This window comes from Fibroporia radiculosa (genome assembly GCF_000313525.1).
Source record: "Fibroporia radiculosa TFFH 294 genomic supercontigs, scaffold8592, whole genome shotgun sequence".
NCBI classification, from domain to species: Eukaryota; Fungi; Basidiomycota; class Agaricomycetes; order Polyporales; family Fibroporiaceae; genus Fibroporia; species Fibroporia radiculosa.
The window spans coordinates 223,732-235,667 of record NW_012133457.1 but is presented as its reverse complement, the minus strand read 5'-3'; the positions used below and the strand labels follow the sequence as shown (position 1 = coordinate 235,667).

Below are 11,936 nucleotides of genomic sequence, written 5' to 3'. Positions count from 1 at the left end.
GGGCCCCCCCCCCCCCCCGCCGAGACCCTGAATGACCAAGGCGATAACATCCTGTGGGTATTTTATAAGCAAGCTCAATGACTACAAATTACGGATACTCACACAAGTGCAGAAAATAATTGTATCTGTTCATGCGCAATTCAGACATCCACATTTAGAATTACCAACGGCTGACACTTACACCATTTGGAGCTCAAACGACTGTACTGCTCCCCAGTCGGCGAATACATTGTCCTAATATGATAAAGCTGGCCGCAACGAGCGGTGTGGGTGCAAGGATTGTGCAGACAATTCTATCATGTTGGTGTTAGCCCATGAGGCCGTTGCCGGATAGATGGGAGGCTTACTGCATCATGAATGGGGTACTATAAAGCACGTTGTAACTCGACCAGAGTCTTCCGGTCCAACCAACAAGCTCAAGTGCCCCACAGCCGCATACTGTGGGCAGCAGCCACCATAGTCGATAACGAATAAGCTGTGTAATGTGCCATACTATAGATATATTCAACCCCAGGACAACAGCTGCGCTTGAAGAGGGACATACATGTAGACACTCCAAACGCGGCAAGAAAAACAACACCAACCCAGGCTTGTGGGGTATAGCCATACGGTGAAATCGTAGCATATTGGTCGCTCCTGGCAAAAACTATAAACATTCTTTGAGCAATCTCGGTTGATGGCAAACAAGAAATCAAATAGTCACCTTCTGAAGACATTGTAGGACGAGAGGATGTACAAGAGGAGCGGGCGGTAAAGATAGCACGAGTTATCAAAGCGTGGTCTCTGAATCAACGTTATGTCGAGTCGTGGCATTATATGCGAAATACGCAGGTGCGCAGCAAGTCGAATGTTGCAAGCTGTGAGGGGGTGTGAAAGTACTAGCGCGGGATCCGCAACACCGCAGTGATGAGGAACAGACTACGCTCGCGTGAAATTTAATTGGATGAGTGCGTATTGTTGAATACTGACGCTGTACAGTTATCGGAAGAGTATCAGAAAATGGTAAAATATGACACAAAATAGGGCCAGGCCATGAGCTTTGCGCAAAAGCTACAGTCTTACCGGTCACACAGTGCATGCTGCCGCCTTGCAGTCCGGGTAAGTTTGGCCGCTGTTCCCATACTAGGCACGATGGCAGTCTGGTAACAGGGTCCCTCGATAAGAGTACACTTTTCTACCGTCCAACATGCCAACTAAGAAGTTAGCAGATAGTCTCCACCGTCACTAGTGAATCAAAAATTAGTCCTATGTTTATTCTCCGAAAAGGCTAATCACACTGCTCAGTTGGGACATAAAAATGAGCAGATGCAAGAGATGGACCATCGAAATCGCAGTTCTCAGTGGCTTAGCATTATCAAAGGGAGGCTGAGGGTCGCCCTAATCTTTGTTCCAATCGCTAGCGTGTGTGGCACTGGACAAGAATTTATCAGTTGCTGCTTAAGGCTAGATGTTTGCCAAACATTTAGACATATCGCAATCCCAAAGTGCAGGCTAAGTTGAGGACATCTAGTGCCCCAATGTTAGTGTTAAAATGCAACACGTGGGCAGTTGGGCTGCGCAGGTTACCTGCTGGCAGATGCGAGACAACACGTTCGGAACGACGCGAGTCAATGCAGACGGGATTGGCTGTGCTGACAGTGCGCCTCTGTACTTCATCTTAGCAACAGGAACTTGGCGCGCAGCCGGACAGCAATTGCTAGCACACCTTCGGTTCCGAATGAAACAGACATCATCATGACACGCAGTACTTGGCTGTGAGGAGAATATCTCGGTGAAAACGGCAGCAAAGTTACTGTGGCATACACAGAATAATATCAGGACCGATTTATGTCAGTGAGCTCTGAGTACAGACGAGCGTTTTTTTCAAAGTCAATTCATAGTTCAGTTAAGAATTCGAGAGGCCCGGACCGATCTGAGCGTCTCCTCGATCACCAATCGCAAGCTTAGCTGACTCAGCGGTAGCTTCCCGCCAACCGCCACAGCGCCTCTAGCCTTTACCAAACACTCACTCGACCTTCACTTGCCCCTACTGCAGCTCTTCTCGATGCCAAAGCTAGACATAAACAAGGCTGGCTGGGAACAGAGCGAGTTTCCCATTCTTTGCGAAACATGTCTGTACCATTTCTTCCGGAGCGCTATTCTCGTACTTACGCCCGAGTTTATATACTTGCAGGTCTCGGAGACAATGCCTTCGTACGAATGGTAGATACTCATCCTCTATCTACTTATACATAATCTAATCACTACATGATCTGTCTCCTTCAGTCGAAGCAAGAATATGGCCGTTCATGTGGAACCTGTGCTCGTCCCTTCACCGTCTTCCGCTGGAACCCCGGAACTGCCATGCGCTTCAAGACGACTGTGATTTGCCAGACATGTGCGAAGATTAAGAATGTGTGCCAAACATGTCTTCTCGACCTTGAATATGGCCTTCCGACCCAAGTTCGCGACACCGCACTTGCAATTGAAAACGAAGCACCAACAAGCGAGATTAACCGGGAGTATTATGCCCAGAATTTAGAGGGAAAGGCGAGTTCTAGAGTGATATCTCTATATACTAGAATGCTTAACCAGTCGGTAGTTGGAGGGCAACAAGTCGCTGCTGGATTCAGGGCGCGCGTCGTCAGCAGGAAAGGACATGCTGAAGCAGCTAGCGCGTACGGATCCGTATTACAAGCGAAACAGACCCCATCTTTGCTCATTCTACGCAAAGGGAGAATGCAAGAGAGGCTCAGAATGTCCATATAGGTACGTCAGGTTGTGCATGCTCTCGCTATTGTTCTTATCGCTCATGTTTAGGCACGAATTACCTGTGGAGAACGAGCTGTCGAAGCAAAATATACAAGATAGGTATCATGGTCGTAGTGATCCTGTGGCACGGAAGATATTGTCTACGCATGCAGCGAGTATGGGATTGCAGCCGCCGGAAGACCAGTCTGTTGTATGTCTATCTCTAGAGTGCCACTGGTCGGAGCCCTAACTTTATACAGATGTCTCTCTTCTTGACATCTCTTCCGACGACCGCCACAGAGCAAAGCATCCGTACACGAGTAGCACAATCACTGCCCGCCGTCCAGCCTTCGCAAATTAAATCCGTTGTCCATGTCGCGAAGTCTAGGTGTGTCATTATAGCGTCTGGTTTTTACAACTCCCATCGTAATGAATGTGTTTCAGATGTGCATTTGTTAATTTCAAGGACCGCCAGTCCGCGGAGCTGGCCGCGCAAGCGTGGGCGAATGGTCTTGAATTGGAGGGAACGACGCTGAACGTGAAATGGGGTAGAGGTAAAGGGGCCGCCTCGAAATCTCCGCCTGTCAGCACTACGCCGGAGGTAGCTGCATGACACCAGTGTGGTTATAATGCGTTATGTATATATGTTATGAGGGACTGATATGTTATGAGGGACTGAATCGAGCACACTCTGACAATGTGTATTGATATATATTTGAGAATGAGCTATGAGTACTGTGGGAATGGTTAATAGCTGCTTTGCAAGAATTTTTTTATAGCACATTTCAGTCAGTGTGGCTGGAAGGTTGAATATTGGCGACGAGTAAGGACGCCAGCCTCGCAAAGACTGTGTTCCAACGAGAGAAAAATGAGAACAAAAGAAGGCAGGAGGAGACAAGAGAGAGATCGCAGAAAGAAGCAAAAGGAAAATAAATATTGAGACCCGTAGGTCTACCACTCCGGGAAAGCGTGTCATCCTTGTGCAGGGGCCATGCTAATCTTCTCTGTATCGTTCCAATTTTTTCGTATGTCACCCCGAAGGGGACATTGACTGTTGGCGGAAGTCAAATGTCTCTGGCGCTCTTTTGCATTTCGTGCAACCCGCGGGTGGCCAATCTAAGCTTCACGTGCATTGGCAATCATTATCGTGTCGGATTGATCGGACGCATTTTATCTTCCCTTAGTCTCCTCTCGCCATGGTCGACTCCCATAATACAGAGGCCGCCAAAGGCAAGCTACCAGTTGCATGCAACTCTTTATCAGCTAACAGTACCCAGTCTACAGCACAAGAAGCGCTTGATTTTCTAAGACAAACATGCTCTGCTTGCAGCGCCGCTCTGCAGCAGCCTTTGGCTGCCTCTCATCAAGGACCCTCTTCCACCACTCTGCGTAGAGACTTCATCTCTCTACTCACTCTGCTGTACACATCGACGACGAAACTCGCGTTAACCCTTCGCCCGGGTGAGCCTGCGCACAGGGCGGCACTAGAGCCTTTGAGGGATCTCGCGGCCAATATCTCGGCTCTTACTACTTGCTCAACACTATTCGCTTGCTGTGGTACTACGCTTGCGAGCGAAGCTCGATCATTTGCAAAAAATGTCTGCGAAGCTGTGGAGGTGCTTGCGGCTTCGTTCTTAGAGGGCGGGGAAGATTACTTGGTACGCACGGGCGCGGTGCACGATTTGATCGAGAAAGCAAAGGGCGATCTTTCGCAGGATAATTGCGCTGCCGTTCGGAGGAGGTGGGTCTCGGATCGGGGGATGCTGGAAGATACGTATGGAGAGGTTACAGCCATGATCACCGATGCAGACGCTGGAGGGGAGGATCCGGACAGGTATGACTTTGACGATGATGAACTGGACGAGTTGGGATTAGGATCCAGTAAGAAGATGTCGGTAGTCGAGCTGGAGCGGACAAAGAAGGTAAGTATGACGAGTGCACCTTGTTCAAGCTATACGCTCATGTCTTGATATGTCGGAAGGTCCAGCCCCTACTGCGTTTCACCACTCTCCTGCACAAACGCGTGCAGATCGATATACTCTCTCACAGGCCGGTTGACCTTGACAGTCCAGATCGCTCAAAGGGCCTGGACATTCTACCTGATCATTCACATGCGTTGCTTCTTGCCTCTGAAGAGCTCGTTGCCGCACTGTATGCCCCGCAGGATCCAGCCACTTTAAGCTCTGCCATCCCTCCGCTCGTGGAATCCGTTCACAAATTACGAGACACGCTCCTGGAGGGCGACCTACTACCTCCTGCGCAAGATTCAGACCAAGCGCTAGCTACCGCGATATCTGTTTTGACTGTGGGGGGAGGAAGTTCAAAAGCTCAAGGGAAGAAGTCGACAGATGTGCGGAAGTGGTTTGAGACATGCTTCGAGCAGATTGACAGGGTGTCAAAGATACTGTATGATGACTTGCGGCAGGAGGATCCGGGTACAATATGATACCTTTCCCCAGCCTGAGAGAGATATTGCGCCAAATGCTATCAACGCAGCCACTTCGCCGAATGATTAACTGGGCCGCCCTGGCCCTCTTGGATTAGCGTCACGCGTACTGAACGCGTACTGTCACACGTGACACTTCGTGTCGTCACGGTCTGATTTCTCCGAGGTCTGGCTCAAATCCGTCACTTGTCATAGACTTGCTCGAAGGACTAGTCTGACACCATCTCTAAATACTTCATGAACTGACCAGCCCTCCTGTGGATATCACAAGGCCGAAATCATGCTTGTGGCTCTGCGCGTGCGGTATAATCCTTTGATTTTTCGGACAACATTCAAGTCCTGCCTATGCCTCTCTACTTCCGCACCAAATAAACCTCCTACGATTCCTCTACTCGGACAAAAATATCCTACAGACTCCAGCACAAATATTACTTCAGCCATAACTGACAAGCTAGCACGTAACTTATACTTGGAGCCGGCACATCCACTGGGAATCCTACGCTCGGTCGTCGAGAGACATTTTTCAGACTTCACCGCTCTCTCTGGCTGGTCACCACTGGTCACTCCATCCAAAAACTTTGATGACCTGGGCTTCCCAGAGGACCACCCCGGCAGGGCGCTGACAGACAGCTACTACATAAACCGCGATCTAATGCTGCGCACGCACACCTCCGCGCATGAAGTCGAGGTCTTCTCGCGTGGAGAACGCCGCTGGCTCCTGTCCGCGGACGTGTACCGCCGCGACGAGATTGACGCGTCGCACTACCCTGTGTTCCACCAGATGGAAGGGGCACGCGTCTTCCCAGCAACTCCCGCAGGCATGGCCGAGGTCGAAGAGGACAACGCGCGATTGACAGCTCATCTTGAGCGGTCCAACATCGTAATTGAAGATGTTCCCCACATCTCTGCGACTAACCCCCCGCAACCGACGCATGATCTACGCCACGCCGAACTTGTCGCGCTGAACCTCAAGCTCTCGCTTAATAGTCTTATGCTGTCACTCTTTGGCGGCCGTACCGGAACCAGCGGGGAACCCCTGCGCGTGCGATGGATCGAAGCCTACTTTCCTTTCACGACTCCGAGTTTTGAGGTGGAGGTATTCTTCCATGGCAAGTGGCTCGAGATACTGGGATGCGGTGTTGTGCAGCAGCAGACTCTCAATCGCGCGAGTAAGTTGGCCGTCTCGTGCTGCACCGGTGCTGGTCTCATTGCTTACGCGATAGATGTACCGGACAACATTAGCTGGGCGTTTGGACTCGGCCTCGAGCGCATCGCCATGATTCTATTTTCCATACCTGACATCCGGCTATTTTGGAGTAAGGATCCGAGATTCCTCACGCAATTCGCGGCGGGTGAGATTACGACGTTCAAACCCTACTCGAAATATCCCCCTTGCTACAAGGATGTTAGTTTCTGGGTCCCAGATACAGGACTGCATGATAACGACGTGTTTGACCTCGTAAGGGACACGGTTGGTGATCTAGCAGAAGACGTCAAAATGGTACGTTCGAATATCCACGTTGCCAACATAGCGCACTAACGCCGTAGTTGTGTAGATCGACACCTTTACGCATCCAAAATCACACCGAACTAGTCGGTGCTACCGCATTAATTACCGATCGATGGACAGGTATGTGTTACTATGAGAGCGTGGGCTGAAATTCATCTTGAATGGAACACAGGTCGTTATCGAACGAGGAGACCAACGACCTAAATGCAGCTGTAGTGTCACGACTGGCAGAGGCGTTCGGAGTCGAGATTCGTTGATTAGGTATCATGAATGCTACATTATACGCTCTAGTTGAGCTCTCCCCCCTCATCACTGAGACGAGCCCTGTCCCTTCCAGTCCCATGCACAAGATAAGAAGCTATGATTGCTCCTGGACAACACCAACCTGGGCTGCCCGCAATACACGGTCTTTGATCATATAGCCAGACTTCTGGCAATCAAAGACAGTGCCTGGTTCTTTACCAGGAATGGGTGCTTGGTAAAGAGCTTCGTGTCGATTGGGATCGAACTTGTCACCAGTGGGGTCGAACGGTTTTACGCCATACTTGAAGAGGGTCTGCAATAGCTGCCGCTGAGTCATCTCCACCCCGGTGTAGAGCTCATTGAGGTACGCCTCAGCAGACTTTTCGGCAGGTCTGTCTGATGAGGGAGCAGAATTCGACGCAGATGATTGGGCGAGTGCCGATTGTGGAACCGACTTGAGGGCTATGGAAAGCACGTCAACAGTCTCGAGGAGGTCGGTGGCGAAGCGGGTGATGGCAAAGTCTTTGGTCTGCTCCTTTTCTCTCGCAGCATTACGCTGGAGATTGAGAAAGTCGGCTTGCAGGTATCGTAACCGGCCCTAGCCACGCATCGGACGTTAGCACGGATTCTAGCCCCAAGACAGGCAGCCAGCGCACCGTTAAGTCAACGACCTCGGCCTCCTTCTTCTGCAGCTTCTCTAATGTTGGATCGGAGGCACTGTCCCCTGGGGCGTTTGTTTCTGACTTATTATCCGTATCCTCAGCTGACTGTGCCCGGTCGTCAGAATAGAAGCGCGTGGAGACTGCTGCTCTCCGACGGACGGCAGGGACGGATGCCCGCGCGACGCTGCGTGCAGACAAGGAGCCGGTGCATGAGCGGAAGAGCTGGAAGGCCTGGGAGCAACTCATGAGTAGAGGGAGATGAAGAGGTGAGGTGGACAGCAGCTGGGATGGAGGAAGACGCCGACGGTCTTGTCACGGAGAGACAGGCAGGCGCCGGCCAAATTTTGGTGAGAAGGCGTGGGAATCGACGCGTGCCGAGTTAAATAAATAATGCTTTTTGTCGATCTGCGCCTGCTCGCCATAAATATAAGGTCCTTCGACGCTCCGAGGTCAGAGCGCGTTCCCCATGCTCGCCATCGTGTTATAAGCTGCGCTTTCCGCGCACTACTTTCCTGAGCAGCCTCCGTCAGAGTTTCACTTGCCATCGCGCGACTCGAATCATTTTCCGAAAAATCCATCGCACGACGCGTGCACACGGCGCGCGCCTCAAAAGGCAATCGATGCGAGGCTATTTCCTCCAATCTCTCAGGCTTTTCAGCCATCCCCTCTCTTTATCTCTTCCGCATCGCACGATGGCGACCGCTGCTGCTGGAGGTCCCCCCACTGCGACCCTCGTCGACGGGACTGCCATTGCGAAGTAAGTCGCCGAGTAGACACGACATTTATTAAATCAATCATTTTTGCTCTGGTCGCGTGTAGGTCAATTCGCGATGAAGTCGCAGGGCGTATCAAATCCCTGCAGACAACATTTCCTCGCTTTCAGCCCCAGTTGGCCATCATTCAGGCTGGTGCTCGTCCAGATTCGTCTGTGTACGTCCGTATGAAAGCCAAGGCTGCTGAAGAGGTCGGCATCAAATTCAAGCATATTAACATCCCTGCCGAGTCTGAAGTCGATGACATCGTCGAGATTGTCAAGAAACTCAACGACGACCAGTCTGTTAGCGGCATACTCGTCCAACTCCCCCTCGGAGACCACGTTGGTGCTGACGGCGAGCGCACTGTTACTGAGGCCGTCAGTCCTGAGAAGGACGTTGATGGGTTAGTTCCCAGCACTAAAAATTTGTATTATCTGCTCATTTTTGTGCAGCTTTCACGCTTACAACATTGGTCACCTTTCTTCCCGTGCATCTGATCCTCTCTTCACACCGTGCACTCCCACGGGCGTGATTCGGCTCTTAGAATCTACTGGCGTGAACATCTCAGGCTCTCAAGCGGTGGTACTTGGGCGTAGTGATATCGTAGGCAGTCCCGTCGCATCAATGCTGAGGAACCGGGATGCGACTGTCACTCAATGTCATAGCCGTACCAAGAATCTCTCTGAAATTGTACGAGTCTTAATTCCTTGACGCCCTCTCTTTTTTTCATGCTTCTTCAATGACAGATTAAAGGTGCCGATATCGTCGTTTCTGCTATCGGCAAACCCGAATTTGTTCAGGGTTCATGGTTGAAGCCAGGGGCTGTTGTCATCGATGTCGGAACGAACTACATTCCAGGTGCCTATCACTCTCGTACTGTCCCGGTCGATTATTTGAGCCTATGTGCATTACTTTAGATGCGACCAAGAAATCCGGCCAACGTCTAGTAGGCGATGTGGACTTCACATCTGCCTCTGCTGTTGCGTCTCACATCACCCCCGTACCTGGTGGCGTTGGTCCCATGACCGTCGCGATGCTCATGTCGAATACCCTGAGGTCTGCAGAACGCCTTTGGGAGAAAGCACGCGAGTTGAAGCTCAAGCCGCTGAAGCTCAATGTCCAGGCTAAAGTTCCTAGCGATATTGAGATAGCAATGGCACAGACGCCCAAAGCTATCACTCAATTGGCGCACGAAATTGGCATCTTACCGGATGAACTTGAGAGCTACGGCAAGTACAAGGCAAAAGTGGAGCTCAGTGTTCTAGATCGCTTGGCCCATCGTAAGGATGGGAAATATATCATTATTGCTGGGTATGTTGATTGCATGAGGTTCACGAGCAGCTAATGTCATGCCTTGCAGAATTACCCCTACACCATTGGGTGAAGGAAAGTCGACGACTACTATTGGTCTCGCGCAAGCTCTGGGCGCGCATCTGGGCCGACCTGCTTTCGCTTGCGTTCGGCAACCTAGTCAAGGACCTACTTTCGGTATCAAGGGAGGTGCTGCTGGTGGTGGCTACAGTCAGGTTATTCCTATGGACGAAGTGAGTCTTATCGCACGTGGTGATATGTTATTCTAAATGTGACCGACCACCTTAGTTCAATTTGCATCTGACTGGTGATATCCATGCCGTTACGGCTGCCAACAACCTGCTAGGTAATGCGATACATATAGCACCTTCCTCTGGCATCAATTAACATTACCCTCAGCTGCTGCTTTGGACGCCAGAATGTTCCACGAGGCGACGCAGTCTGACAAGGTCTGTGAAGGGACTTCTTTTACATGTAATGTGTATTCACATCAAGGAATAGGCCCTGTACAGTCGTCTGGTCCCCGCGAAGAAGGGAAAGCGCGAATTTGCCCCTCTGATGTTCAAACGTCTCAAAAAGCTTGGAATCGACAAGACCAAGCCTGACGATCTCACCCCTGAGGAGATTAAGCGTTTTGCGCGCCTTGATGTCGACCCAGCTACCATCACCTGGAACCGCGTGATCGACGTGAACGATCGGTTCTTGCGCAAAATTACAGTTGGTCAAGCCCCTACTGAGCAGGGGCACGAGCGTGTAACGGGCTTCGACATTTCCGTTGCCAGCGAATGTATGGCGGTACTGGCCTTAACCACTAGCCTCGAAGACATGCAGGAAAGGTTGGGTGCGATGGTTGTTGCTACGAGCAAACAAGGCGATCCAGTCACTGCTGATGATATCGGAGTCAGTGGTGCCCTTGCTGTGCTCATGAAGGACGCCATTAAGCCGAACTTGATGCAAACTCTGGAGGTATGGCATACCTAGTATGCAGCAATGCTGTTACTTATCTCCTCTATTCCTAGGGCACTCCCGTTTTTGTACACGCAGGTCCATTCGCTAACATCGCTCACGGCAACTCTTCTGTATTGGCAGATCGCGTGGCCCTCAAACTTGCGGGTACCGAGGAAGGAGATTCCCCAGACCGCGTCGGCTATGTCCTGACTGAGGGTGGTTTTGGAGCCGACATGGGCATGGAGAAATTCTGCAATATCAAGTGTCGCGTGAGTGGGTTGACCCCCGATGCTGTCATCATCGTAGCAACCACCCGTGCGCTCAAGATGCATGGTGGGGCACCAGATGTCACGCCCGGAAAGGCTCTCCATGAAACTTATACTAAGGAGGACTTGGTAACGCTCAGGGAGGGCTGCAAGAACTTAATCAAGCATATCGAGAACTCGCGCAAGTTTGGCTTGAAGGTCATCATTGCGATTAACCAATTCTCGTGAGTAGAGCATGGCTTTTCCTTGCAAAGTGGTAGTATACCTAATACTTGGCTAGATCTGACACCCCCGCGGAGCTAGAACTCATTCGTCAGGAATCGTTATCTGCCGGCGCTGATGCTGCTGTAGTGAGCAATCATTGGGCCGAGGGCGGCACTGGAGCTCGTGCCCTCGCTGAAGCGGTCGTTGCTACGTGTGAAGGGCCTTCAAACTTCAAGTTCTTGTACGACCTGAACCTTCCTATTACGGACAAGATCGCCATCATTTGCAAAGACATATATGGCGCTGATGGCGTCGAGTTGAGTGAGTTGGCTCAGAAGCAAGTTGAGACGTACACTCGCCAAGGCTTTGGCAACCTCGCCAGTGAGTAGTTTTAGATAGATGAGAGGCACACTTACTGACCCATACTGCAGTTTGCATGGCGAAGACGCAGTACTCGTTCTCTCATGATCCCAAGCTCAAAGGTGTTGCTACTGGTACGTGCCTTTGAATCATGATCCCTCGAATTTGTCCATAATAGTATCTTCCCGTTCCTGTAGGATTTACCGTTCCTATTCGCGAAGTGCGTTTGTCCGCCGGCGCTGGATTCTTGTACCCATTGTGTGGCGACATGCAGACAATGCCTGGACTTGGAACGCGGCCCGGTATGTTCCTTCTGTAAGGCTTGATTGCATGGACTCAACGCTGGCTTTAGGCTTCTGGGAAGTCGGGTTGGACCCTGCGTCGGGCAGGGTCGTCGGCCTATTCTAGACGAGGAACCACGCTGCTAGACTCAATCTTCATCAGATAGACTCCAGCGATAGAATTACCGTCTCAACACGGAGCTGTGGGCCGTTCAACACG

General features: G+C 51.1%; 5 protein-coding genes across 5 annotated transcripts; 4 read left to right on the top strand and 1 right to left on the bottom strand.

The window, feature by feature from the left end:
• Positions 1-2,044: 2,044 nt before the first annotated feature.
• On the top strand, positions 2,045-3,343 carry FIBRA_06766 (uncharacterized protein; the record flags this gene model as incomplete). Its single annotated transcript, XM_012328478.1, has 7 exons — positions 2,045-2,111; positions 2,174-2,193; positions 2,266-2,541; positions 2,582-2,748; positions 2,800-2,941; positions 2,991-3,118; positions 3,175-3,343. 7 exons carry the CDS (start codon positions 2,045-2,047, stop codon positions 3,341-3,343), a joined length of 969 nt encoding a protein of 322 aa, XP_012183868.1.
• Positions 3,344-3,926: 583 nt separating this feature from the next.
• FIBRA_06765 (uncharacterized protein) lies at positions 3,927-5,176 on the top strand (the record flags this gene model as incomplete). Its single annotated transcript, XM_012328477.1, has 2 exons — positions 3,927-4,652; positions 4,712-5,176. 2 exons carry the CDS (start codon positions 3,927-3,929, stop codon positions 5,174-5,176), a joined length of 1,191 nt encoding a protein of 396 aa, XP_012183867.1.
• Positions 5,177-5,456: 280 nt separating this feature from the next.
• On the top strand, positions 5,457-6,943 carry FIBRA_06764 (uncharacterized protein; the record flags this gene model as incomplete). Its single annotated transcript, XM_012328476.1, has 4 exons — positions 5,457-6,345; positions 6,400-6,677; positions 6,733-6,806; positions 6,859-6,943. The coding sequence occupies 4 exons, from the start codon at positions 5,457-5,459 to the stop codon at positions 6,941-6,943; spliced, it is 1,326 nt and encodes a 441-aa protein (XP_012183866.1).
• Positions 6,944-7,044: 101 nt separating this feature from the next.
• Positions 7,045-7,837, bottom strand: FIBRA_06763 (uncharacterized protein; the record flags this gene model as incomplete). Its single annotated transcript, XM_012328475.1, has 2 exons — positions 7,045-7,527; positions 7,586-7,837. The coding sequence occupies 2 exons, from the start codon at positions 7,835-7,837 to the stop codon at positions 7,045-7,047; spliced, it is 735 nt and encodes a 244-aa protein (XP_012183865.1).
• A 446-nt stretch (positions 7,838-8,283) lies between these two features.
• FIBRA_06762 (uncharacterized protein) lies at positions 8,284-11,843 on the top strand (the record flags this gene model as incomplete). The annotated part of the gene is made up of 14 exons (XM_012328474.1): positions 8,284-8,348; positions 8,411-8,749; positions 8,799-9,036; positions 9,093-9,204; positions 9,264-9,657; positions 9,707-9,890; positions 9,946-10,003; positions 10,057-10,106; positions 10,159-10,623; positions 10,677-11,095; positions 11,152-11,456; positions 11,507-11,569; positions 11,633-11,737; positions 11,788-11,843. 14 exons carry the CDS (start codon positions 8,284-8,286, stop codon positions 11,841-11,843), a joined length of 2,853 nt encoding a protein of 950 aa, XP_012183864.1.
• Positions 11,844-11,936: the final 93 nt, after the last annotated feature.